Genomic DNA, 25455 nt, shown 5'->3' with positions numbered 1-25455 from the left:
GGGTCTGAAGGAAGGACACTGCCTGAAGCACCCTGGATCTCAGCCCAGTGAGACCCATCTTGGGATTCTCATGTAAACTTGTTCTTAAAATAACACATTTGTGTAGCTTTCAGCTGCTAAAATCAGTATGGATTGTTCCAGTAGTGATATAAAGGTATCCTGCAGAAGAGAGAATTGGGTTGCTCTGCTTCATGGGTCAGGGGTGCTGGGGGAGCACTCCTTTCCCTTGCACTTTAAGGACAATGATGAAGGTTTGGCTACCAGGGATGAGTAGTGACCTTATGTTCTGGGAATATTCTTGAAGTTTTCACAGCCCCTGGCTGTTCGAAATTGGTCTGATTTGGTAATGGTGTATCCTGATTTGAACAAGTCTATGCCTTTCACGGGTCTTTGTTTCCTGTCCTCAGAGACTATATAAACAACAGGGCAATTAACTGGGTAGCAGTTAGCCCTGTGGGAGTCCATGCATAACTGAGAAGCATGTCCTGCCTTCCTAGAAAGAATGCAGGTTGAGCAGCTGATGTGGACACAACATGAATCCTACCTGTCGGGTTTGAATTAAATTAGAAAAACACACAGGTGCGCACTCTGTCTTCCACACCTCTGCTACTTCCCAGCTTCCCAGCAGGCTTAGAATTTCTCCTCATTCTCCTTTAATAATACTACACCGTTCCCGAGAAGTCTTTCCAGTCAGCATACAGAGGATTGGACATAGTGGTTTATATGCAGAAGAGCAAATGGGCCAATCCTCAAATTGTAAAGGAGGGCTTTTGTCTCTGGCCACCTTTGGATGACAAAGAATTGCTCTGTTATCACAACAGGGCTTTACAGTAGTAAAGAAGATGCCCAGTGGGGTCAGTTCAGCCTGGTAGTCAAATCCTGCGTTATCTCAGCAGGATTACAAAGCATCATGACGTCATGCTCATATGTGGGCTTTTGCCTTCCCCCACCTCAGGAATCATGTACTTCATAGACAGGAACAGTAAACGCAACGTGTATGCCAGTTATCCTCCCCCATCCATCCTTCAGGAGCCACGTGGACTAGTGACTTCAAAGAATTATGCTAATGCCAAGCACAGGTATAATTGGGTGCCTTTCTGCAGTGGCACCCATTCTAAAGTGCAGCAGCCTTATGGTGACCGCATATTCATCAGAACTAGCCCTGGTGGCTGCTCACAGGACACAGTGTGCAAAGTACAGAACTCCCCTAGCACAGCGGTATGCCAAGCAACGGGGGCCAGGGAATCACCAAGAGAAGGCACTTGGCAGGCAGTCAGACCCTGGGAAGCTCCGGAAAGGGTGGTGGAGCCCCAAGGAGCTGGAGAGGCGGTCACTGGGTGTGCATGTTTGGGTACACACTGGAGTGGCTGTCAGATGGGCAGAGAGGAGCACACTATGCACGCCAGTGTATCAGTACTTAAAATGACTCCAGAGAATAATAAGGATGAAAGATTGAAATCTGAATGAAGAAGTACAAATTAGATGGTAAAAAAAAAAAAGAAAAGAAAAGAAAGAAAGAAAAGATGCCTCGTCCTGGAGTTAAACAGTGTCTCCTGAATAACCATTGAGTGGAGCAACCACACGGAGGAGAGCATCGTGGGTGACCTGCTCAGCTCCTGTTCTATTCTTCTGTGCTCTCTGTTGGATTTTCACAAGAATCTCCTCATCTCTACCCCACAGTTCTATATCTCTATTTGCCCTTTTCTTTTCTTCATGACCTCTCCCTCCTTAGGTCAGTCAGGCTCCTCCTAGCTGCAGCCTAGTTGGTATCAATTTGAAGGTTCCACCCTAGACAGCTGGGAGATAGCCCTGTTTGCTACAGAACAGCTTCCTGAACACAACAGATGCTCTGAGATGGAGAAGAAGGAGGGAGTTAAAGGATGGTGTTGGCTGAGCATTCTCACAGCTTCCCATGCTCTGGGCCTTCTCCCATAGCACAGCTGTCAGATAGGGAAATGAGACAGTGAGCTGGGATACCACATCCTCCCCAGGGCTTGCAGCCTGGCCTTTGCCTCAACCCAACATTGTAGGCTACATGTCTCAGGCTCGAGAGATGGTTTAACTATTAAGGTGTTTGCCTGTGAAGCCTAAGGACCCATGCCCAACTCCCCAGGTCCCATGTAAGCCAGACATACAAGGTAACACATACACAAGGTTACACATGCTCACAAGGTGCCACTTGGAGTTCAGTACAGTGTCTGGAAGTCTTGGTATGCCAATTCTCTCTCTCTCTCTCTCTCTCTCATAGAAAAAAGGCCAGTCTGCTGGGCTTGCATGAAAAAAAAAAAAAAGTACATGTCTCAATGCTATTCTCACTTTGTACAGCTTCCCTGTCATCCCTCTCTCACCCACCCCCAGTCTTTCTTTAGGATTGCATCATTCTCCCTGTAAGCCTATGAAGGCGGTAACGTAAGACACATGCAATCATGTTAACAAGCTTGAAAATGGCCAACATAAAAGAGCCAGCATCTTATGGTTTCATCAGCTCCAACCTCCATTTACCTAAGTGGTCCAGTAGCATCTTCATGTCCACAACCTGGGGCACAGCCTAGTCCATTCTAGCCCAGACAGTCTCACTAGATAATAGCATCACTTATTTTAAAGGCAGCCAAAATCCACAGATGAGAAAACAATACAGATATCCACCTTTTGGACAAATATGAGCTCACAGCTGTGGTCTCAATGTGACCACATTTTTGTTTATAATGTTCTCTACCATTCCTTACTTCTTGCATTTTTCTAACTGTAGGCAGGTTGAAATTTCCTATAATATATTAGAGTCACAATGTGGAAAGTACAGAACCCCACCAGCCAATCCATCAGTTGGTTCTTAAATGGTTCCCACCAACTGTATTAAAAGGCTGAAAGGAGGGCTGGAGAATTGGCTTAGCAGTTAAGGCATTTGCCTGCAAAGCCAAAGGACCAAGGTTCGATTCCCCAGGACCCACGTTAGCCAGATGCACAAGGGGGCACAAGTATCTGGAGTTCGTTTGCAGTGGCTGGAAGCCCTGATGTGCCCATTCTCTCTCTCACCCTCTTTCTCTGTCAAATAAATAAATAAAAATAAAATATTTTTAAAAAAAGATCTTGTTTTTTTCCAGCCAGAATTACCTGGGGGAGATTAAAAAAAAAAAGGCTGAAAGGACTCATACTATGTAATTTGTAAAACTTCCCTTAGAAAGACACAGAAAGCATGGTAGTGCTCCTTAAGGACTTCTTAATGAACTCATTAGCTCCTCATCCCTATCAGGAACAAATTCTTAATTTAGATTGGATGGTGGTTAAAACTCGGCGTGACGCATATATACATTTGCATATTTGCATGATATCTTGCCCCCAGCAGAAACTTCTAGAAAGGCAGGGCCAACATACCACACAACCAGTGGAGTCCAACTTGCGATCTGAAATGCAGCGGAAATTCTTACTGCAGCCTCCATTATCTTTGCTACAGTCACGCACTGGCCCAAAGGAGTCTAAAAGAACTTCCAGGCTGTCGAAAGAGGAGGATGTCATCAGCTCCTCTCTACAAAGAGAAACAATGGGAGAAAAGAGTCAAAGGATCCCAACAGCAACATGTGGGTGCTATAGACCATGTGCAAGTCCAATCTATTCACTTATAAAAATCGAAGACTAGCTTCAAGATTAGCCTTGAACTAAAACTCATGGGCATTCCGCACATCTGGGAAATGAGCCAAGACTGTAAGGCTTGGTCAAAAAAGGAGATCTAAATGTACGCTAGGAAATTAACATTTTATTGCCTGTCAGTCCTTGGTGGTGTGTGTAAAGTTTCTTACAAACTCTAATTTTATGACCTCTTCCAGGGAGTGAGGCTTGGGGTGTATAATATTGGCCCAGATAAAGAGAAGATTCTGGCTCTCTGTGTATGGGAACTTGAAGACAGCCTTCCAACTTCTCCCTTCAGCTTGTTGTGACTTTTCCACCATACCTGGGACCTTTGGATAGTTTCCCCCTCCCCTCCCAAGCCGTTCCGAGGCTGGACTCGCACCTGACCTCCACAGCATCTTCCATCACGGTCATGTCCGTCTTACACTTTGCTGATGGATTGATGGCTAGCTCAGCTGGAGGAATGACGAAGCTCTTGCTGAGGGGCAGCCACATGCCCTCCCCAAGGGTGTAGGTGAATCTGCAGGGACACACATACACACATGCACACCAAGTGGTTATTGTGGGCAGTCATCTCAACTGGAGGTACTGGCATTCTGCTGTCACTTGGATCCTTCTCATCCTCCTCTGCCCTCACAGCTCTCTTCAGGCATAAGTGACAATTGCCCTGTCTGGGCAGCATAACTGAACCAGAAGGAGACAGACAGAGAGGCCTGAACCTGCTCAGAGGGCCACATAGTAATACAACTTACAATGTTCATTCACTAGATGTTAGAAGTGGCTTTTATCAAGTCAAAAGGAATGAGTCTGGCTGGAGAGTTGGCTTAGTGGTGAAGGCGCTTACATGCAAACCTTAAGGCCCTGGTTCAAGTCCCTAGTACCCATGTAAGCCAGATGCACAAGGTGGTACATGCATCTGGAGTTCATTTTCAGTGGCTTGAGGCCCTGGAGCACCCATTCTCTCTATTTATCTGCTCCTCTCTCTCTCTCTTTCCCTCTCTCAAATAAAGTGAAAATATTTTGTAAAAGTAAATCTCAGCTTTCAGATTTAAAGCTAGGCTTCCTCTGTCTTCAGTCAGATGCAATTGCAAATGGTATAACTGACAAGGCAGGCCAGCCTCACTGTCCTCACACACACAACAGCAGCCAGGGTTCCTACCTGCCTGGGGAAGCCCTGACAAGGAAAGGGTGAGAAGAAAGTCCCCTTCTCTGGTTTCTGTATGACAGGACAAGAAGAGGTAGATGAACAAATGAACAAAACAGGCTGAGATTTGTTCTCTGAACGCCTACCTACGTTCTCCAGCTAACAGTGCTAACCCTTGGGACACACGGAATGCATTATTTTTAATTCTTATAATGAGAACTAAAAAGAATAAAAGAATCAATCAGCATTTCAAGGGAGAGCTTTCAGGAATCCATGAGAGATTATTTGTTTATTCATTCATTCATTTCATTTCAAAGACATTCAAATTATCCGTGTTCACAGTCAAAAATAGTCTATGGGATAAAAGCCAGTGTGGGTGGGATATCACAATTTGTGGCAGTCAGTCTGGTGTCCCCTCCCATCTCGAAGTGGAAGGAGGTAAAATGTAAGTATGCCTACAATTGCAGAATCCTGCACTGGCTCTATCAGTATGCCAGTCACAGAGTCATTGAAACAAGATCCTTGAGTCTCTCTTCTCTAACACACATGGTTTCCTCTCCTCCCTGGGTTGGGTTGCCCGAGATGCTAGGAAATGAGACTGTTGGTGTAAGATTGCTTATTAAAAGTGTAGCACTTTTCAGAAAGCTTCGTATAGGGTAGACCCATGGATTGGGAAGGTGTCAGTGTCTCTTTAGGGGATTGGGGGAGAATCAAACTTCTATGTAAATGAGACATGGTCACAATTTGATTGACTTCTTTCCCATTTCCAGTCTGACTCATGGTCCCCAACACCTCTGACCTGCTGAGAACATGCTATGAGATGTTTGCTCTGAGGGAGGCTCTCACACCTCCTACCTGGAGGTAGATGGGACAGTAGATGGGGCCAAGATTTTGTGGGGAGGGGTAAGAATTCCCTGCTTCATGCTTTGCTGAATCAATTGTGAAATGGAAGGAACACCAGCACATTTTCACATGCACACACACATGGGCATGCACACCCCCCTTCATTTGGCAATATGGAAATATTAAGAAGCTAATCCAGGGTTAGTAATTTTCACCAAGGGGGCCTGGGATATAGGACTTAAGGAATATGGTTGAAATATGCAGCCTTTCAACGTGTGTATGTTCTCAGTTTTCATTTCTTAATAGACATTCTTTAGATAGCAACATAACAGTAGATAGGCTGTAGCAGAGGCATCACTCATGGGTAGAGTTTCATGGAGAACAACTCAAAATTTGAACAGTATCAGGATGAAATCTGTTCATTAGACATCAAGCTTTGTTTTCTGTTTGGATTTTGAAAATATAATTGTATTTAGATTATATAACAGGTTTTAAGGAAACAACTGGCAGTTCTAGTAACTCTGTGACAGTTATTTTTCAGATGGGTTGAGTCCCCACCTACCCATCTCATAGTCTTCCCTTCATCCTATATATTCAGTACTATTCCTGAAGAAAAATTCACAACTTTCTTCAAATGAAACTATTTAACAGAACGCTATGCATACAAAACAAAGTTCAAGTTTCCCAAGTTGCCAATTCAACCATATCCTTAGCTACTTCTCTCTGCAAACCTGCATCACACTTCTACTCCCACTAACCCATCTGACTGTAGTTCTTGAAATCATCATAACTTTTTACCACTTTCCCTTTGCTCTCAATGGACATAATTTCTGAATTTGATTTCCTCTGATCTCTACCTGAACTGACTCATTGTATGGCTGCCTCCCCTTCAAGAAAGCAAAGAAACACTTGATACTCATAATACGTTGGATTACAACTGTCTTTTCCTTTGTCTGTCACTACCAAAAAGAATGTACTTTCAAGCTGGGTGGTGCATGCCTTTAATCCCAGCACTTGGGCAGCAGAGGTCAGAGAATCACCATGATTTCAAGGCCAGCCTGGGACTACATAGCAAGCTGGGTTCGATTCCCTAGTACCCATGTAAGCCAGATACACAAAGTGGCTCATACATCTTGAGTTCACTTGCAGTGGCTAGAGCCCCTGGTGCACCCAGTCTGTCTGTCTGTCTGTCTGTCTGTCTGTCTGTCTCTCTCTCTCTCTCTCTCTCTCTCTCTCTCTCTCTCTGTGTGTGTGTGTGTGTGTGTGTGTGTGTGTGTGTGTGCGCGCGCGCGCACCTGTGTATCTGTGTCTCTTTGCTGTCAAACAAATAAATATAGTTTTTTGTTTATTTTTAAAGAATGTACTTGTTTAGATAGCTGAAAACAGTTCTTTGTCATCCTTATGTCACAATTTCTGCCCCAAGGGTGTCACTTAATGAATACTTATTAACTAATAAACAAAATATTTTATTTGCTTCTTTCATTTCCAAGGGGATTTGGGTGATACAATCTCAAAGATCAAATTTAAAGGTAGAAGCAATGGTGACATGAATCCTTTGTGTGAAGCAGAATGTGAGCTAACCTTTAGGTTTGGATAGATCTAAAGACCAAGATGGACCTGGGTTTGCTATTGTAAGGAACCTCGTAAGTTCATAATAGCTTCTGCGACACTATACTGGAAATCACCAAGTAAAGCCATGTAACCCCTCCAGTATGTGGTAAGGTCAAAGTGAAACTCAATAGGGGAAGCCACCTTAGATGTGGAGTAGAACTCACCTTTGTTGGGAACTCTCAAAGGGGCAAGTACTTGGTAAGACCTACCTCTGTTATGCTTAAGATAGTCTTCTGAGATTGGAATTTGACCCCATTTTACCAACACAACACATCATCTACTATGTTAAGGTTAGTGATGTCTCCAAGGTCAACTGTTCATATGAAGGAGAGATGGGGCTGGTCAGATGTGGATCTCAGCAGCTTTGCAGACCATGTTGTCTCATGCCTATGAAATTCTGAAGCTTTATTTCATCTGCAAAATCTACTGAACAACTCCAAAACCCAAATATAGACTAAGCTGTCAGAGGTAAACTGTGTTCTGAAATTTCATCTGTCCTTCATTCATACAGATTTGGCAGGAATGACTTAAAAAAAAAAAAAAAAACAGGAGAAGCTGGATGAGCATCTGGAATGCTCTTCAATATTGGCCTTCTCCCGAGATGACTATTGGTGACCACTGCAGTTGAGGGCTCAGCTGGAAGCTGCATAGTGCTATTGAACCAGAGATATAAATTTCTGTTCACAAGCAAACACTTATCAGACAGCACTGGACAGAATAAACCTGTGCTCTCTGACATGTCATAAAACAGATTGAGGGGAGAGATAAACACCTCTTGACCTGGCGTCTTTGCCCTTCCCCAAACCAGACTATTGAAGAATGAGTCATTATTCCCATAGATACCAGTACATAGAAGGAAGATCTTAAAAATAAAAATTTAGCCTACCATTAGGTAGTCTTGTAGAATGTAGTATTCCTAACCATAATGGAAAGGAATCATGAGAATGGTTTTGGTGAAAAACCTCAGTGGGTTGGGAATGTTTCCTACTCTTGTTCGAGTGCTTAAAACATAGCTAAAATGAGTATTTTCTGATATCTACCAAAGGCCTATTGTAAAAAATATTGGAAGCTGGGCTGAGGAGATGGCTTAGCAGGTAAGGCACTTGCCTATGAAGCCTGAGGACCCAGGTTCATTTCCCTAGAAGCCACATCAGCCAGATGCATATGGTGGTGCATGCGTCTGGAGTTCCTTTGCAATAGTTAGAGGCCTTAGTGAGTGTTCCCATTATTTCTCTTTAATAAATAAAATATTAGTAACAAATATTTAAATCTAAATGAAAAAGTATGAGAAAATATTCAGAGCAGAGATACTCGAATTATTAGAGACAGTGGATCTAGGAGACATATTTGACCAAGAACAGAGGGCTCCATAGGAGAAAAATATTTTAAGGTTGTGTATGGACATTTAGGAGTTGGAAAGATCTCAATGTCAGATTTTAAACTTTATTTCATAGGACAGGAGAATATGTAGTAAGTAGGAACTGATCATGGTAATATCATGAAACAATAAATGAATAATAAACTTCAACACTGGCCTGCCTTTCCCAGAGTGGTCATTGGTAGGCAGTTGACTCAGACACCACAGTGATTTTAAAGTTTCTACTGCCCCAAATTGTATATCTTGATCCATTGCTTTCATTTGAGATAATAGTTTTTATTTTAGGGACCAAAATTATTAGTCATATATTAATCAGCCCACTGGCTCCTGAGGGAGTTGAGTCAGATTAAATCATACACCTGCTCCCTGTGTTGTATGTGGCTATCTCATCGAGTTAACAGCCAACATGTTTGGGAAAAAAAGTGATGTTTATGGCATTGGAACAATTTTTTTTTTTTTTTGCACAAGCTATGCTCTAGGAAAAAAATTCATTAAAACCTTTATTTTCTGGTATTAACTTCTGACTTTTAGAGATCAGAGAACTTGTCCATGTTGGCCAACAAAACTCTTCTTGGCTCTCCATTGCCTTGTCTTTATTACCCTCAAAGGTCCTGGCAGATAAGCAATAGGAAAAATGTAGGAAAAGACTCCAAATGATAAATCACTGTTGGAAAGTTGAGATGAACAAATGACAACAAATGACAGTCTAAGGAATATAGCTGACATTTTTTTTTTTTTTTTTTTTTTTTTAGAGCAAAAAGCCTCCAAAGCAGCCAGTGGCCAGTGTCATTAGCCTCTCCCAGCCTGCTCTGGTAGAGACACTCAGGAGACTGACGGTGAGAACAGGCCTCTGAGGAAGGAAGAGGTTTGTAAATCTGTACTATAGCTAAGAGCATGCCTTAGGAGAACACTGCGAGGCCAAGCGCATCTGTCCCGTGGTACGAGGAAAAGCAGGATAAGCTATATAGCGTAGTGAGCTGAAGGAGGCAAATGCAGGAAGAAAACCAATGTGAAATGCAGGCAAGGCTGACAAGGAGGGTCAGGAAAAGGGGTTTGGAAGGATAGTAATAAGTGAAACTCAGAGAGACGTGGCCATATGCCTGCCTGTGCCCCATAGTGTTCCCCATCTCTCCAGTGATGGCATCAGGTGGCTGGGTTCAGCCCCTTCCCATGGGCCACTTCTGCAGGTCTGTTCACTTCTACACACTCATGGAGAGGGCCATATTGATGTCTGTGCTGCCAGGCCAAGCACAACCTCTGGTACTTAGTAGGTACACCATAAATGTACGCTAAGTAAGGGCAGAGTGAGCCAATGAATAGAAAAGAAGATCTTAAACTGGAAATAAACTTGTGTTCTAGATAAGACATAGTATGTGATTTTACAAAAAATCCAATAGTCCATGGTTGGCTCTTGAACTGTCCCTTTGCTTGTGAGTCTTTCTAATATGCTCTATTCCCACATATGTAAGTAGAAACCTGGGAGGGATTAAAAGCATCAAATTCTAACCAGGAGCAGTAATAAAAAGTAATAATAATAATGAGTTAAGAGTTTGGAAAAGAGGGAGGTGGGATTGTGAGAGATTAATTTTGAACAACTTGAGACTCTATGATGGAGGTACAAATTAGATATAAAATGAAGAGGCAGAGCTTGACATTAATTGCCTGTTCTGTGCCAGTTTTTGTACCAGGGACTTCCCTTGCATTATCTCATGTAGCCCTCACAATAATCTAGCCAGGCATGTAAGATACCCTCACTAACAAATGCAAAGACTGGGGGCTTCAAGAGTTTAACTAGATGACTGAAGTTCACTGAGCTGTCAAGGGAGGTAACCAGGACCCAACAGAATCCATCTGACTTTAGGATCCTGCACGCTGACACTGGGCACGTTTGTAGAGAGTACTTTCATTATAAGGTAGGCAAAACAGGTAAGACTTTTTCCCATTTTACACTTTAACATTGGGAAAGTGCTGTGGGAAGAACAAAACTGACCTTGCAGATATATGTAAGACATCCCTGGGCAAGTACTTACCTGAATATTTTATCAGAGGGCTGCTCTCCCAAAACCAGGTCAAAGCCTCGCTGAAATATTGTGTAAGGCCAAGGCCTAAAAGAAGAAACATCATTCAATTAAAGTCCACTCAACAATGCCCTTTTTGTTCCAGGTGCCATGCTAGGCTGCAAACACCCAAGGTTCAAGAGGACATAGCCCCTGACCTCAAGAAGCTTGCAAATGTGGGTTCACATACAACCTTGAACCCTGGAAAGGAATTGAGAAAAAGGTCAATGTAAAAATCACTGAGCCACTAAGGAAGCAGAAATTAATAAACATGACTGTTGCTTCTATGCAGAGTTAGTAAGGTAGGGACTGATGTTTCTTTGGACATACAGTTACAGCAACTCAACTATGCCTTTCTTCAGAAAGCGGGGCAGAATGCTTTAAAGTCTGTTCTGTCCTTGAGCCAGGGGTCTGACTTTGGGAAATCATTTGCCTTTTTAAGTTGACTTCCTCATGAACAAACTTTCTTAAAGGTTAAGCAAAGCTTTTAGGTTAAGTGCTATCACTATGAGTATTCTATACATTTTCTTTCCTTACTTAAAATGACTTGAAGATTCTGGGTCTCTGATGCATTCTAGATGTCTTCAAGCATTTTAATGTCATTTAAGTTATTACTTCTAAGTTATTTCTAAGTTATTACTTCTAAGCCTTGCTGGTAAATATCTAGGTATTGTCACATGTACTAGAAAGTCACAAGTATCTTTTTAAAAACATCTATCTTTTCATTAACTCAGATATGGATACCCAAATGAAGTTTTCATTAAAATGAGACTTAGTAAGGCATAGAACTTGGGTTGGATGCTGAGCTTTTGTGGATGACTGCAGCCTTTATACTCATAAAATATATAGTCATGAATTCTAAACTTTTGGTCACACTGGGTGAATGTGGCTTTTATACTCCTGGAACAGATAGTCTCATAATTAATCCAATTATTGAGAATTTTATTTTGCCTACAAAAAAGAGAAAGATGTCATAATTACAATCTGGGGCTAAATATAATATTAGGCATTAAACCTATGGTTTCCAATTTAAGGGATGTTACCTGAAAAAGTGTATTTGTGGAAATGTATGGCATTGTCTTAAAATGACACATCCATTCGTGAGCACTACTGGCAATTAGGTGAGTCTGGGATGGCTCAAATAGTGAAATGCTCAAGGCTGTTTTCACAATGAATAACTTCCCCATTGCCTGCAAACTGTTGAATGCGATTTGATCATTTACCCAATTGCTGAAAACCCATTTATAAAAATCTGAAACTTGGGCTGGAGAGATGGCTTTAGAGGTTAAGGTGCATGACTGCAAAGCCCAAGGACCCAGGTTTGATTCTCCAGGTCGCACATAAGCCACATGTACATAGTGGCACATGTGTCTGGAGTTCATTTGCAGTGGCTGGAAGCCCTGGTGTGCCCATTTTCTCTCTCTCTCTCTCTCCCCCTCCCCTCTCTCTCTGACTCTAATAAATAAATAAAAATAAAATCTTTTTTAAAAATCTGAAACTAGATTTACATGTAAGCAAAAATCAGTTTATGCAGGTTTACTATAAGATAAATTTGCAGGCATCTAAGTATCATGTCAATTGAAGGGAGGGTGGTTACACATTGCTTCATCATTGACTCATCAATGCAGCATATCCTTGTTGGTTTGTTTTTTGTTGTTGTTTAAGGCAAGGTTTCAGGGAGCCTGGGGTACCCTTAAACTCTCAATTCTTCTGTCTCTTCCTTCTGAGATCCATGGCTACAGGAGTCTACCGCCATACCTGGTCCATATTGCTGTGACATATATCACATACTCATGACACGTTACATTATGGTAAATTTGTATTAGGTACAGATGTCTGCTGTAATATTTATGTATTAAAATCGGTATGATGGGCTGGAGAGATGGCTTAGAGGTTAAGCGCTTGCCTGTGAAGCCTAAGGACCCCAGTTTGAGGTCTGGTTCTCCAGGACCCATGCCTATTCTCTCTCTGCCTCTTTCTCTCTCTGTTACTCTCAAATAAATAAATAAAAATGAAAAAAATATTAAAATAAAATCGGTATGATGCCATTACAAATTACTTTTTACATTTATCATTTAATTCCTATTAAGGCATTCCATTCACCTGTTGACATTTTTATTATTTATGAATTCCATTTAAGGATAATAAGAGAAATTTAAAAACACCTGTTTTAAGAGAGAGTGTTAAGTCAAATATGGTTGAGAACCACTATCTTAACCCAATCAGCTTTGAGAGCTGGTGTTTATAAGGGGAGGCTTCTAGGACTACATTCAGGATCAGGCAGGGTGAATATGCTCATTGTTATGCTTACTATTTACAAAAGCTTTACTCCTGGGATTCAATTGAGAAATGCGCCCATACTCTGAGAAGTGCCCACACTGCGCTGTGAGCAGCCCAGCCTCCAAGAAGCAGCTGTCCCCCTAATGTTCCTCACGTTTGCTTTGCATTCCACAGCTGAGCACAGACTGACATCCGAATCTGCTTCTGTTTGCCCAACAGTTAAGTGACATCTAATGGACACTAAAGTATATGTTAAGAAAAATTACATTCACTAGAATAAAAAATGACCCAGGTGATCCTAGATGCATAGAAAGGGCAATAAGAAAGAAGAAGAGGGCCAGCCACTTTATTCCTTCTCTTGAGAGGGGGTCAAAATCACATTTATTTACTCTTAGTTTAATAATTTAAAATAACATGCATTTTTGCCTTGAAGTCATCTCTATTTTCAAAACTAGTACAATGTGTAATTAGAGTGAATTCTTGGCATAGTTCCTAGGTTGTTTGAAAATATATCTTGTGTAGACCAATTGTGGTACTGGCATTGATTACAGTTGGAACAATGAGATGCATGAAGTGACACCAATAAACCTGTCTTCAAGACACAGTGAATGAATTCATGAGCTTGGAAACATTCATTAAGGAGGACACTGCTACATGATGCTCACTGGAAGACACAGGCCTCTAGCTCTTGATCCACTGGAAGATAAAATCATCTCATATTGGAAGGGCGGGGATGTGCAGTGTAGACCTCTTCCCTGATCACATTACAGGCAGTGTAACATGGAAGTTACCATGGGGGTTCTGGAATGAGCCTGTCTGTCTCACATTCCAGCTCCATATGCCATTGGGCAAGCTCCTTAATTGTTCTCTTTCCCCATGTCCTCATCTGTAAAATGAGGCTGGTGGCAACGACTGTATCTGCCTGGCAAGGCTGTTACGAGGAAGAATTAGTTCATATAATTAAAATGCTCGGAACAGTGCCTGGCATTTAGTGAGTGTCATAGAAGCAGCTATTAAACACGTTAAATTTATTAATTACCTGGATCAAATATAAATCCTATAATGAGGAGTGATTTCTATATTTTTGTAGAGGAAGATGTGTCTTGCCTTAAGGCATAAATGCAATGCCAAGACGTGTTTTAACCTAGATTGTGGGTGCACTGGTATTTGCAAGAGAGAAGACAATGGTAAGACTAAGAAGACCGAGGACTCCTGCCCAGGCTCATAGCAGCTAACTATACAATATTGACACTAATCACCAAGAAAGAAGGATGAGTATGCTAAGATCTTGCTAGAGAAGTCAGGAAGTTATAAACTGCACCAGCCAAGGAATAAAAAGAAACTTAGTTACTTTCTTCCCACTAGTCAGGGATGATCTTCCAATGGTGGGAATTCTAAATGGTGTTATTTACCAGATAATTGTAGAGGCCAACTGTGAAGTGTGGTATTAAGGCAACAGGAGTTGGAATAAGGAGATTCTTGCCCGCAAAGGAATTTACAGTCTTCCTAGGCTCAAACAAATAGAAGAGCATTGGCAGAGAAGAGGCGCTGAGTTTTAGGACAGGCTTAGTAGCAGCTAGTGATGGGCCAAGCACCCTCAGTGCGGAGAAGGCTGTGGGGAGCAGTGCATGGAATGATGACATGTGCGGGTTGGCTTACTGCACTGGAGAAGCTTACAGAGGCGATTTAGGAAAAACGTAAAGAAAAAGAATACACAAGCATCAAAACACTTTGAATCTGATAATCTGGGACCAAGCAATCGCCAGGTCTGCTGGCCAGCTCTTAGGATTGTCCCTCTTCTTTCTTCATTCTGTTGCTCACACTGTAGGCTTTTCTTCTCTAGATGACCAATAAACAAGGTAGACACCTCCAGCTGCTCCAGTTAGTTCATGTCTATGTAGGCCCAGACCTAACAGGAAAATACCCTAGTCCTCCATGGGAAAATAAAATTATCTATGGGACAGCAGCTTGACTCCTCCTGGGTCCCATAAGCACTCTGGACCAGCTCTGGGCTGGGACACAGAAGCAGTGTGGCAGTTGACAGCTCCCACTGGTTTGCAGAGCTCGAGCTGGGGAGGTGGGCGTCAGACTCAGCACCAACGTCTGCCTCAGCTTCTACCTGCGTGAGTGGCAAGAGTCCCTGCTCGGCCAAGAGAGGGCAGCCCTCTTGAGTGGACTCTGCCAAGGTTAGTTGTGGAGAGAGGTCACCCAGGAGCCCTCAGGCAGAACCGGGCCACATGTGAGGAAGGAGGTGGAACTTGTCACAGAGGAAAGCTTCAGTCTCTTGACTTCACTTGGACATGTGGTCTCTGATATTCTCTGTCCTGCATGGGACCACACACTCACATCTTAGCTGAGGGAAATCAGCAAAATCACAATTCAGAAGAGAACTTTGTTGTTTGCTTGTTTGTTAGGGTTTTCAAGTCTGACAAATCGAGATTCTGAAGCTTTTCCTCCCATGTGGGAACCATCAGATGGCCTCCATTGAGGCCTATCGTAGGCCAACACAAGAGTTGTCTTACAGCCACTGTGTGAGTCTGAGCTACAGAGGAGTCTATTGTTTGACAGCATAGAAGTCATCACGGCACACGTGCTTCTGTGAGTGTTGAGAACGCTTAGCAATTATTCACTGCATTTCCATTGCATTTGCGTCTCAGACAATACCAATAGACTCACTGCCCTCCCCACAGCACTGAATATTTCTAATCTCTCAGTTTCTTTTTTTTTTTTTCAGTTTCTTTTCCCAACTTTTCCTCTCTTCTTCCCATGACATATTAGTGGTTATAGACCTTTTTCTTTTAGTCTTAGAGATGTGCTAGTCAGCAGTTGACTTTGCTTGCTGTTTGGTTTCCATTCTGGTTGCACAGGCATTTCCTTCACTGAGTCATTTGGATCCTACTAAGTGAGTAGAAACCCTGCAAAACCAGCCTGTCATGCATGGGACTGGATGCATGTTTCATATAGGCTCTCTCACTTCAGGGACAAACTACTGATGCTCTACATAAGGGTCATTTAAATGTTGCTCTTTGGTCAAATGCTAGCCCCAACTTTCCACCTAATTGGACATTGGAAAGAGAGATAAGAGTTGTTGTTTACAATGCTGGGTAATGGACTTTATTGTGGCAGACTTATTACTAGAAGATGGGGGAAGAAATGGAGATGTAGTAGGTGGTAGGTAGGGAGTCAGATAAAAGATGCATCCATACATGCATGTGTGTACATAAGTATGTGTGTATGTATGGCTGTATGTTTTCTTCACACAGATCAGTGGGAGGGATTATTTAGATGATGGGCTTTCAGACATTAGGAGCCTTTACTGAATTTATATATTATTCTATCACTAAAAAGAGTATTTTATGTGTTTGCTTGTGCAACATCATGTGTGTGCAAGTTCATGGGTGTGGAGTACATGTGTGCGTGTGTATGTGTGTGTGTGTATGTGTGTGCATGTGCGCACGTTTGTGTGTGTAGAGGCCAGAAGACAACCTTAGGCATCCTTTCTCAGATGTTGTCCACCCCTTTTGAGAAAGGGTTTTTCACAAGCGTGGAATTTGCCAAGTACGCTAGGCTGACTGGCCAGGGAGCCCCACCTGTCTTGGCCTCCCCAGCACTCACGTCACCATGCTCGGCCTTTTAAATGTGGGTTCTGGGAATCAAACTAAGGTCCTCATGTTTGCAAGGCAAGCATTTCCCAGCCATAAAAGGAGTATTTTAATAAATATTTGTCCCCAAGATAAGATCAATAAACAGTCTTCCACACCTGCTTGTAGACTACATCAGTCTAAGTTTATCAGAGAATCATGGTTTCCAACATTTCTGGCCAGCTATTCACAACACTCTGGGGCTAAGAACAGGATATCATATCCATTTGTAATGTATGAAAGCTCTTAAGCAATGGTCTTTCTCTTAGCTAAAATGCCTTTGCAGAAAAAAGCAGTGAAACAAAGACAAAATCAAAATTTATTTATTTATTTAAAATAAAAGTGTTTCTGGAGAAAAATAGTTTTCAAAACATGCACATGAAAGCAAAAAGATAAAAATGGTGAAAGAACTTTCTGGCTGCACAGCTAGCTGAGCCACTCCATTCTTTTCTTCATTCTAGTAATAATAAGGAGAGATTGTTACATGCTAGTATTTTCAGTCAGTACTAGTTACTGGAGCAATAAACTGAATCATATATTACCATATATAGGATATGTATGATGCTATATGATATATATATATATATATATATATATATATATATATATATATATATATATGTATGTATGTATAAACATTGATGAGTAATGGTGCCCAAAATTTATATCAGACACATTGGGGCTTGAGTCTCTTTGTAGGAGCTTCTCTTTGGGGAACTTCCCCTACCCTAGTTCATATCACTCCCAAGTTACTGTTGGGTAGCCCTAGCAATTCCTGCATTATTGAATACTATGACTTTTCCTGTTATCAACATAAGAAACAAATATTTTGATTGAAGCATAAGTGAAATATTCCTTAATTTTATCTTAAACACAACTTCCTGAAACAAGCTTTTTCTGGCACTCCAACACTAGAATATGCCCATTTCTTATATATTAAGCTTATGATATTGCATTTTCTTCATAGAACTTATAGCTCTAATGAATATATTAAATTTCAAGTTAATAGTCACTCCTCACCAAAAGCCATCATGACCACACAGCAGGTATTCAGTAATGAACCTGGCTAAATTGCAAATGGTGGAGGGTTGGACTGACCTAGTTTCAGCACTGGATGAGACAGTCATTTAATTACATGACCTCAGCAAGTCACTTAGTTGCTCACAACCTCAGTATCCTCCTATATAATGTGTGGGTAAAGCAGTATCTAGAAATGTTTGGTTGGCATCACTGGGCAACTTCAGAGCCCATTTGAGGCTGGTGGACATGGATTTTACCAGTGCCCGTCAACATGGTTGCCAGTGACATTCATTTACTCATGCAATCACAAAGGGACCACAGGATTATTGAATCCATTCTTGGGGTGTTCTAGTGGATACAATATTACATAGTATATTTGCATGGACCCAGTTGTGCAGGATACTTTACTACTTGATTCCCATAAAGCTTGCACATCCTCCACATAGCAGAGAGCATCAGCCCAACTAATCTTAGCTCTGATTCACTACAGTGAGTGTTACCACGTGGGGGATAGAGAATGTGTTTCTATGTCACATTTTAAGATAAATTGTGATGGTCATGATGTATTTTATAAACTTATCTTTTAGTATATAAATCTCATGGAAATTAAGGTGAAATGTTATGTGAATACATCCATTATTTAATATCTATTCAAAAGGAAACACATCAATTTGGTAGTTTTATATAGAAAAGTAACATATTTATCAGCAACTAGCCAAGTACTTAGGAGTAAGCTTTGATGTCAGACTGAGTAGGTATAGAGCCTGGTGTGACCACTTGTTACAGTATGACCTTGGCAAATTCATTAATTCATGTCATGAGACTATTCTATCCACTTCTCCACCTTGATACCCTCATGCTTATACCACCTTGCCTTTACCTACCCCCCTCCTCTCAGAATTGGAGTCACTGTCCCTCCAATGCTTCTGTATGTTTTGTGTTGACTTCGGTTATACACTAAGATGGCTCTTTTAGTGTTTCAGATACCCCATGAGATGATTCAAATGTAAAATGCCCCCATGACTTCACCTGTTTGTGACTGAGCCTTATCCTTGATACCCTGCTGGAGCCTTTGGGAGGTGGAGCCTTGGAGGAGGTATGGCCCTTGGGGTGGGCTTCATGTTTATTACTCATAGCTTAGCTCGCTCTTGCTGCTTCCTCCAAGCTCATGAGACAGGATGTGATGCCCTGCCATGCCTTCCTTGCCATGATGAGACTTCCCTTTGAAACTGTATGCTTAAATAAACCCCTTCTCTCCACAAGCTGCTTTTGGTTGGGTGCTTTGTCCAGCAGTGAGGTGATAACTGCTACACTCACTCCTGGACCTTTATTCTCTTAATGACTTTGTGTCTTTTCCTCACTCCCATGGTTGTATCCCAAAGCAACAATATCTGAAACTGTGGTGATTTGATTCAGGTGTCCCCTATAAACTTAGGTGTTCTGGATGCTAGGTTCCCCAGCTGATGGCAATTGGAAATTAAAGCCTCTTGGAGGCAGTGTATTGTTGGGGGCGGGCTTATAGGTGTTACAGCCAATTTACCCATGCCAGTGTTTGGCACACTCTCCTGTTCCTGTTGTCCACCTTATGTTGACCAGGGGATGATGTCCACCCATTGCTCATGCTGTCATTTTCCTCTGTGATTGTGAAGCTTCCCCCTTAGCCTGTAAGCCAAAATAAACCTCTTTTTCTCCCTGCATGCTGCTCTTGATTGGGTGATTTCTACCAGCAATGCAAACCTGACTGCAACAGAAACCCATGCTTGGTCTTGATTTCAAGAATCCAAATAGCCAAACATCATCTCCCGCCTTCACACATCACTCCAGATGCCACTACAATACTCTACCCTTCCCAGTTGTAAAGCCCATTCATCTTACCACTGTTTACCTGACCTGCACCCAACTCACATGCTCTCTTCTCATAATCTTAAATTGTCATTTGTTATTTTGATCATTCTCTCTCATGCCGCCCTCAACCCCCATGTCCTTGAACAGATTCATCATACCTGTATGAAACATCCCAACTCTTGTTAAAATCATTGAAGGGAAGACTGCTGGCAACTACAGTGAGTGGTTTCATTGTAAATCCTAACCATTAACCTCCAGTGGGCTCTGAATACTCATCAGTGATCAAACTACAATTCTCTTGTCCATGCTCACTATAGGTCATTACTTTAGACCTTATTTTTTTTTCTCCTCAAATCTCTGACACTTCAATCCCAGCATCTGCTAGTTAGTGTTCTCCATAACTGAGACAATAAAGGCCACTAGATTTAAAGCTTCCCCTCCCATACCCACCCGCCAGCCTGCCCCATACTTACTGCTCACCTCTTGATGATAATGAGTCATGAAAAGCTAATGCTCTTGACTGTAGTGCTGCTGTCTCACTTCACCCCTTGGCATCGTACATACAATGGAATGTAAGGCAGGAGCCCTACACAGAAGTCGCAGTCCAGAATTCCTTCAGCTCCAGTGACCAAAAGCAAAATAACAACACAGAGCCCAATTTTCTTCATATTGAAGCCTGACATTTTTGAAAGTTTGTGTCATAAAATTTCAGATACATAAGAATCTTGGTTCATTTTTATTCATTCATTGGGGTAAAAAGAGTAGAAAAACTGCCACATTTTTACCTCTGTGTGGCTTGATGGCTGCCTCTGTATGGGGGGAAATAACAGTATCTGCTTCATCAAATGCACAGGAGAGATTTTTTTTAAAGATGTGCAAATAACTTCCAATGACCATGGGATAAATGAATGCTAACTATTATCATGCTAATAGGAATTACAGATCTAAATGTTAAAATGGAGTTTTTCCTGGTGATATTTTAGAAGAACGTGAAATGATTTTGAAAATAGTTAACAAAATGTTATAAATTTCTTCCTTCATTTCTGGAATTCTAGGGTGCAACCTTGACCACCAAAAGTGGCAATAAAGACAAATATATGCATTTACACAAATATGGAATTCACATTTGGCCTTTCTGTCAACAAAAAGCAAGTCATGAAATAAAGTGAAGGGCCACAGGCCTGAACCCTAGTTAATAGGATACATGATGACCTTGACCCCCGATACCTGACTTACAGCATGGAAGGGCAAACATTCCTTTAATATAAGAGGCTGCACAGAAAACAGAAGCTGAGTTCGTGTGTCCACAGATAGGGAAAGTTGACCAAAACTTTCAATTTCTCTGAATATTTTGGGACCCAGGATTATTTAAGAAAAAATGAAGGGGGGAAAAAAAAAACAAAAAACTCTTGAATGAGTCAGAAGAGGCTGGTAATAGAAGCTGCTATTTACTGAACATTTGTCATGTGCTAGGCAAGCGCTAAGTTCATGACCATCCCTGTAAACCTTCACAACTGCTAAGGGCTACGAAGCTTTTACTCCCATATTTGTGGGTATACAAAGGTTGGGCAAGGTTACGTAAGTTGCTCAAGGTCACATATCTGATAGGAGGCAGAGGTTAGGGTTAGGATAGCCTACTTTCCCTCACACCTTGATCTACTCTTTTCACCTACAATGAGATGAGAGCTGCTGGAGAAGATGTGCAGGGACAGCCTTGAGTCTAGCCTTGGGTCTATGTTGCGCTGGTGACTGGGCTTGACACACTGACCATTGTCTTATTGGTGAAGACTGCTGGGCAGAGCAGAGGTGATTTCCCGTGCATGAGAAGACCCGCCTGCTCCCTTGCTTACATTTTCTATGATAATTCTAGCACACCCCATGCCACATAGAATTACTTGTTTCTTTGGGTTCCCCTTGAAATAGTCTCACATATAGCCACTGAATCTTCTCTAAAGCACTCATAAGCAATATCTAGCTAAATGGTTTTCAAACTTTAAGGTATCAAAACTCACCCAAAACAATTCTCAATTTTTAGTTTCTCTCATTACACCCATCTAGGGTTGGACCAAACTTCAGTATTTTTGAAAAGTGAGGTGAATGATTCCAAAGTACACACTAGGTGGAGAATTGCTGACCTAACACTCTAGCCATTCTTCAAGGATAAATTTGGCTTTCTATATAACACCATTAAATCAGAAATTGCAGTGTGTCCTAAGAACTCATTGAATCCATTTTTAAAGAAAGATTCTGAATAATGTTGAGAGATAAAATATATTGAGTTCATTCCTACTGTTCTTATTGATGAAATAAGATATCCCAAATCTCATTATGATCATATACAATATATATTTATTTTTCTAAATAACTGTCAATCATTGTGATTTCTGTAGATGAACATTTCCATTAAGAAAGTATTATGTGAAATTGAGGTTTTCCTATATTTATAACTGCATCCATAAGTGCAGAGGCAGCTCCCACACATCTACATGTGGCCATGCAGATGTGACATGTGCCACATACGGAGTCACAAAACTCACATTATCACACTGCAACATTTCCTTTTGGGTTCAGAGAGCTAGATGGCTGGTCTGGGGTAGAACCACTGTCCCCCTTCTTGCTTAACCTCCTGGAAACTGCAGCTGCTAAGAAAACACTTCTGCAGAGTGGAGCCAGCCAAGTGCAGGGTCCCTAGTAGACCTCTAGAAAGGTCTTGCTATGTGTCAAATGTTGTAGGTGGGGTGTGGAGTCACATATCCATTTGAGTACAAGCTCTGCATTTGAGTCCTACGCCAGCTACATGAAACTGACACAAGTAAAAGATACTCAACATTCCTAGGACTCTCATAAGGATAACAGTGACTACCTGTTTCTTAGAGAACTATATGAAGATTAAATGAATACATAAATGGAGTTTCAGGAGATCAACTGAAACAGTTGTAATTTCCTAAATGTAAGTTCACCCCCCTTTTCTATATGGGTGCTTCATCAAGAGGTGCAATTGGTTTGTACCCTGGGATAATGCAACCAGGGTCTCAAGTTAAGACCTCCTGAAAGCATATTAGGCTCACTTATTCCTGTCTGTGGACACAGCCTGCATCCCTGACTCCCAGCTCTAATCACAAATGAACAAGATAAGAACTTGGCAATATATCTGCCATAAATCCATCAGTGCACACATAAAATGGATTAACATTTACTTGTGCCAGAATGTGACCCACCGGGACAAAGGGGGTATAAACCTGGGGTGCCCTTCTCTGCCATCCATGCACATATTCAATTTCAGTGAGAAGGTCACAAAGCAAGCAGCACTAGCAAAAGTGTAGAGAAAAATAAGGGGCTAAGGATATGTGATGGAAGACACAGCTTTCTGCATTTCTGTGATTAATAATGTAAATAATCCAGGGAAAATAAAATATCCATCAAGGATTGGAACTTGTTAAGGCACTTTTACACTTTCCCAAAGTCCTCCTTGTTTACTAATTTGTTTCAATTCAATATATATTAAACAACTTGTGCCTTTAATTGAACTACTCGTTCATTTATTTATTTACTTCAAAATATTAATTAACCAATTGCCACATTAAAAAAAAACACTTTGCTAAACACTGTCAAGAGACGCAGAAATGATTAATACCCACTCTCTGCCATCAAGGATTTCATTAATGTACTGAATCAATCCCCAAGCATCTATTACGTACCTCTGATGAGCCACACACTGTGGAGAGCTCTGGGACACAAACAAAAGGCTAGATCTCTGTCCAGGATCATGGTCCAGTGGGAGAAGAATTACAAGGAAATAAACCATGGCATTCAGTCTGCCAACTGTTATGACTGAACAAGGAAAAGCTACTATTTATTGCACATTGACTTTAATCAATGAGCAAGTGCTTTACATTTATTACCTCACTTAATTTCCAATTTAAACCTTGAAGAATGGCTACTGTATTAGTTCCATTTAATATACAGGGGAAGTAAAGCTTCAGAAAGTTAAATCACTTCAGCAAAAGTCTTATAGCTAGCACGTAGTAGACCAGGACTCCAGTACTCAATTTCAGATAGCAATGGGCTCCCTGTAACATCTGAGAATTCCTACATCCTTGTGCAGCAGAAGAACAAAGGAGATTCACTGAGCAGCACTAGCTGGTAGAACGAATCAGGTCCTCAAATTACCTCTGTCCCAGGAAGAACATGAGGTTCCAAGGGAAACAGAAACAAGTGAATTCAAAGAAGAAAAGATCGCATCCAGCTCAAGGGTCATAGGAAAAAAAAAAATAAAAGGCTCAGTTGGAAGAGGTAGGTTAAATAATCACTGGAGAATGGGCCCAATCTAAGCATTTATGATGCGTGGAGGGGGAGGGAAGCTTGCTGTAGAAGGAATGGTATGGACAAAGGCAGGCAGACAGGTGGACATGAGGAGACATCAGAAGCAGTGAAGGTGCCAGTCCACCTGCAATGCAGAAGCCACATAGAGTAGAAAAATTAAATAATTACAGTATTCAAGCAATGGAACCAGAAAATAGTTCTGTACTGATGTGGCCAGTGGGAAGCCACTGAGGGCTTCTGAGTAGAGGCGCAGTAGCATCTGCTTCTAGGAAAGCAGCATAAGTGGGCTAGAAAAACTCTGAAATGGAGACACCTTCCACAACCAGGATGAAAAAGAGTAATTAAGGCTGAATATAGTAGAAGATGTGCTCCTGGAAGAGACAAAATCTCTCAAGGCAGAGTTTCTTGGTGGCTGCATATAGTAGTGGTTGAGGAACAGGGGACAGTTTAGGGCGATCTCCAGCTTTAGAGACAGAAAGACAAGGACAATGATTTTGCCATGAATTAAGCCAGACAATGACCCTGTGTGATGAACAGGGGGAAGAAAATGTAAAGAGAGACAGATATAAAAAGGCAAGTTTTGCCTGAGCATCTGACTAGATATGCCACAGGTGCTAAACAAGTATAATGAGCATTCAATAGACAAGGATGAACAAAGGAAGAGCCTGGGGCTAAAAAAGAAGGGGGGCATGTAGGATAACTGGTGATAACACATTGTGACCAATTGCTTCATGCTCTACTTTACAGATGAGCTTACTGAGGACCAGGGAATCTCAATCATTTAAACTCTTGGAGAGGATACGTGAAAGAAGAACATTCATCTGTACATACATTCAGCAAATACACATTGAGCAGTGGCTATGGGCCTAAGCTCTGTGCTCTGATGAGACAGGGCGAGTACAGGCAATGGTGGTGAGGTTCATTTGGCAGTTTGGTCAATCCTTTATGATAAGTTAAAGAGAAACTACCTGAAAAGGCTAGCTGAAAGGATAATGGTCATGCAACATGGGAGGTTAAAAGAAAAAAACAAAACAAAACAAAAAGTCCAAGACTATGTTCTGGGGTCCACAGTGTCCCCCCTCCTCTGGTTTAAATTCTTACCAGGCAGTCAAGTTTCCTACATAATGTTACCCTGCCTTGCAGCAAGCCTCACCCTTCTCTCCTTCCCACCACAGTGGCAGACAGCTCCTGGAAGGGCTGGTGCTCTCCTCTCCAACTTCTTTAGGCTAGCCCATGCCTCAGGAAATTACTTATCCCCACCTGACCTGGCCGGCTCATCTATTTCAGTTTCAACTAAGAGGCCCTGGTTCCCAATTTGTGAGTTAGCCACCTTCCTTTCTGTCTCTGCACTTTGCAGTACTTTAAACTGTGTAAATTTGTGGTTTTTATTCATAATTTTATCCTAGTGACTCCTTTACCCTATTGTGTTAATCCCTTGAAGGCAGATGTGGGAGTTTTTTTCTCCATTGTGTCTGTAACCTACAATGGAACTTAGTCCACAGAAAAAGCCCCTGAGAGGAGAAAATAGAGAGACAAATGGTCTTGTTGGTCATAAACTAAAAGTAGTGTAGCATTAGAAACTAATTTGTATGAATACATAGTGAGAGAGACTGTAAAAGAGAGATGCAAAGAGAGATTGTCAAATTAAGTTTAAAATTTCAAGGTAGTTATTGTAACTCGAGCATCAAG

General features: G+C 41.6%; 1 protein-coding gene across 3 annotated transcripts in view; it reads right to left on the bottom strand.

The window, feature by feature from the left end:
• Astn1 (astrotactin 1) overlaps nucleotides 1-25455 on the bottom strand; it is a 339793-nt gene that overhangs the window by 101888 nt on the left and 212450 nt on the right. For 2 of the 3 annotated variants that reach the window (XM_004658763.2, XM_004658764.2), the window contains exons 9-11: nucleotides 10631-10705; nucleotides 4007-4144; nucleotides 3373-3523 (exon numbers count right to left, since the gene is read on the bottom strand). In XM_004658763.2, coding sequence (XP_004658820.2) covers nucleotides 3373-3523; nucleotides 4007-4144; nucleotides 10631-10705 — 364 coding nt within the window. The remainder of the gene's footprint in view (nucleotides 1-3372; nucleotides 3524-4006; nucleotides 4145-10630; nucleotides 10706-25455) is intronic. The other variant, XM_045159035.1, reaches the window with a different exon arrangement.

This window comes from Jaculus jaculus, chromosome 1 (assembly GCF_020740685.1).
Source record: "Jaculus jaculus isolate mJacJac1 chromosome 1, mJacJac1.mat.Y.cur, whole genome shotgun sequence".
Lineage (NCBI taxonomy): Eukaryota > Metazoa > Chordata > Mammalia > Rodentia > Dipodidae > Jaculus > Jaculus jaculus.
The sequence above is the reverse complement of the archived record's forward strand: the minus strand, read 5'-3'. Positions and strand labels throughout refer to the sequence as shown.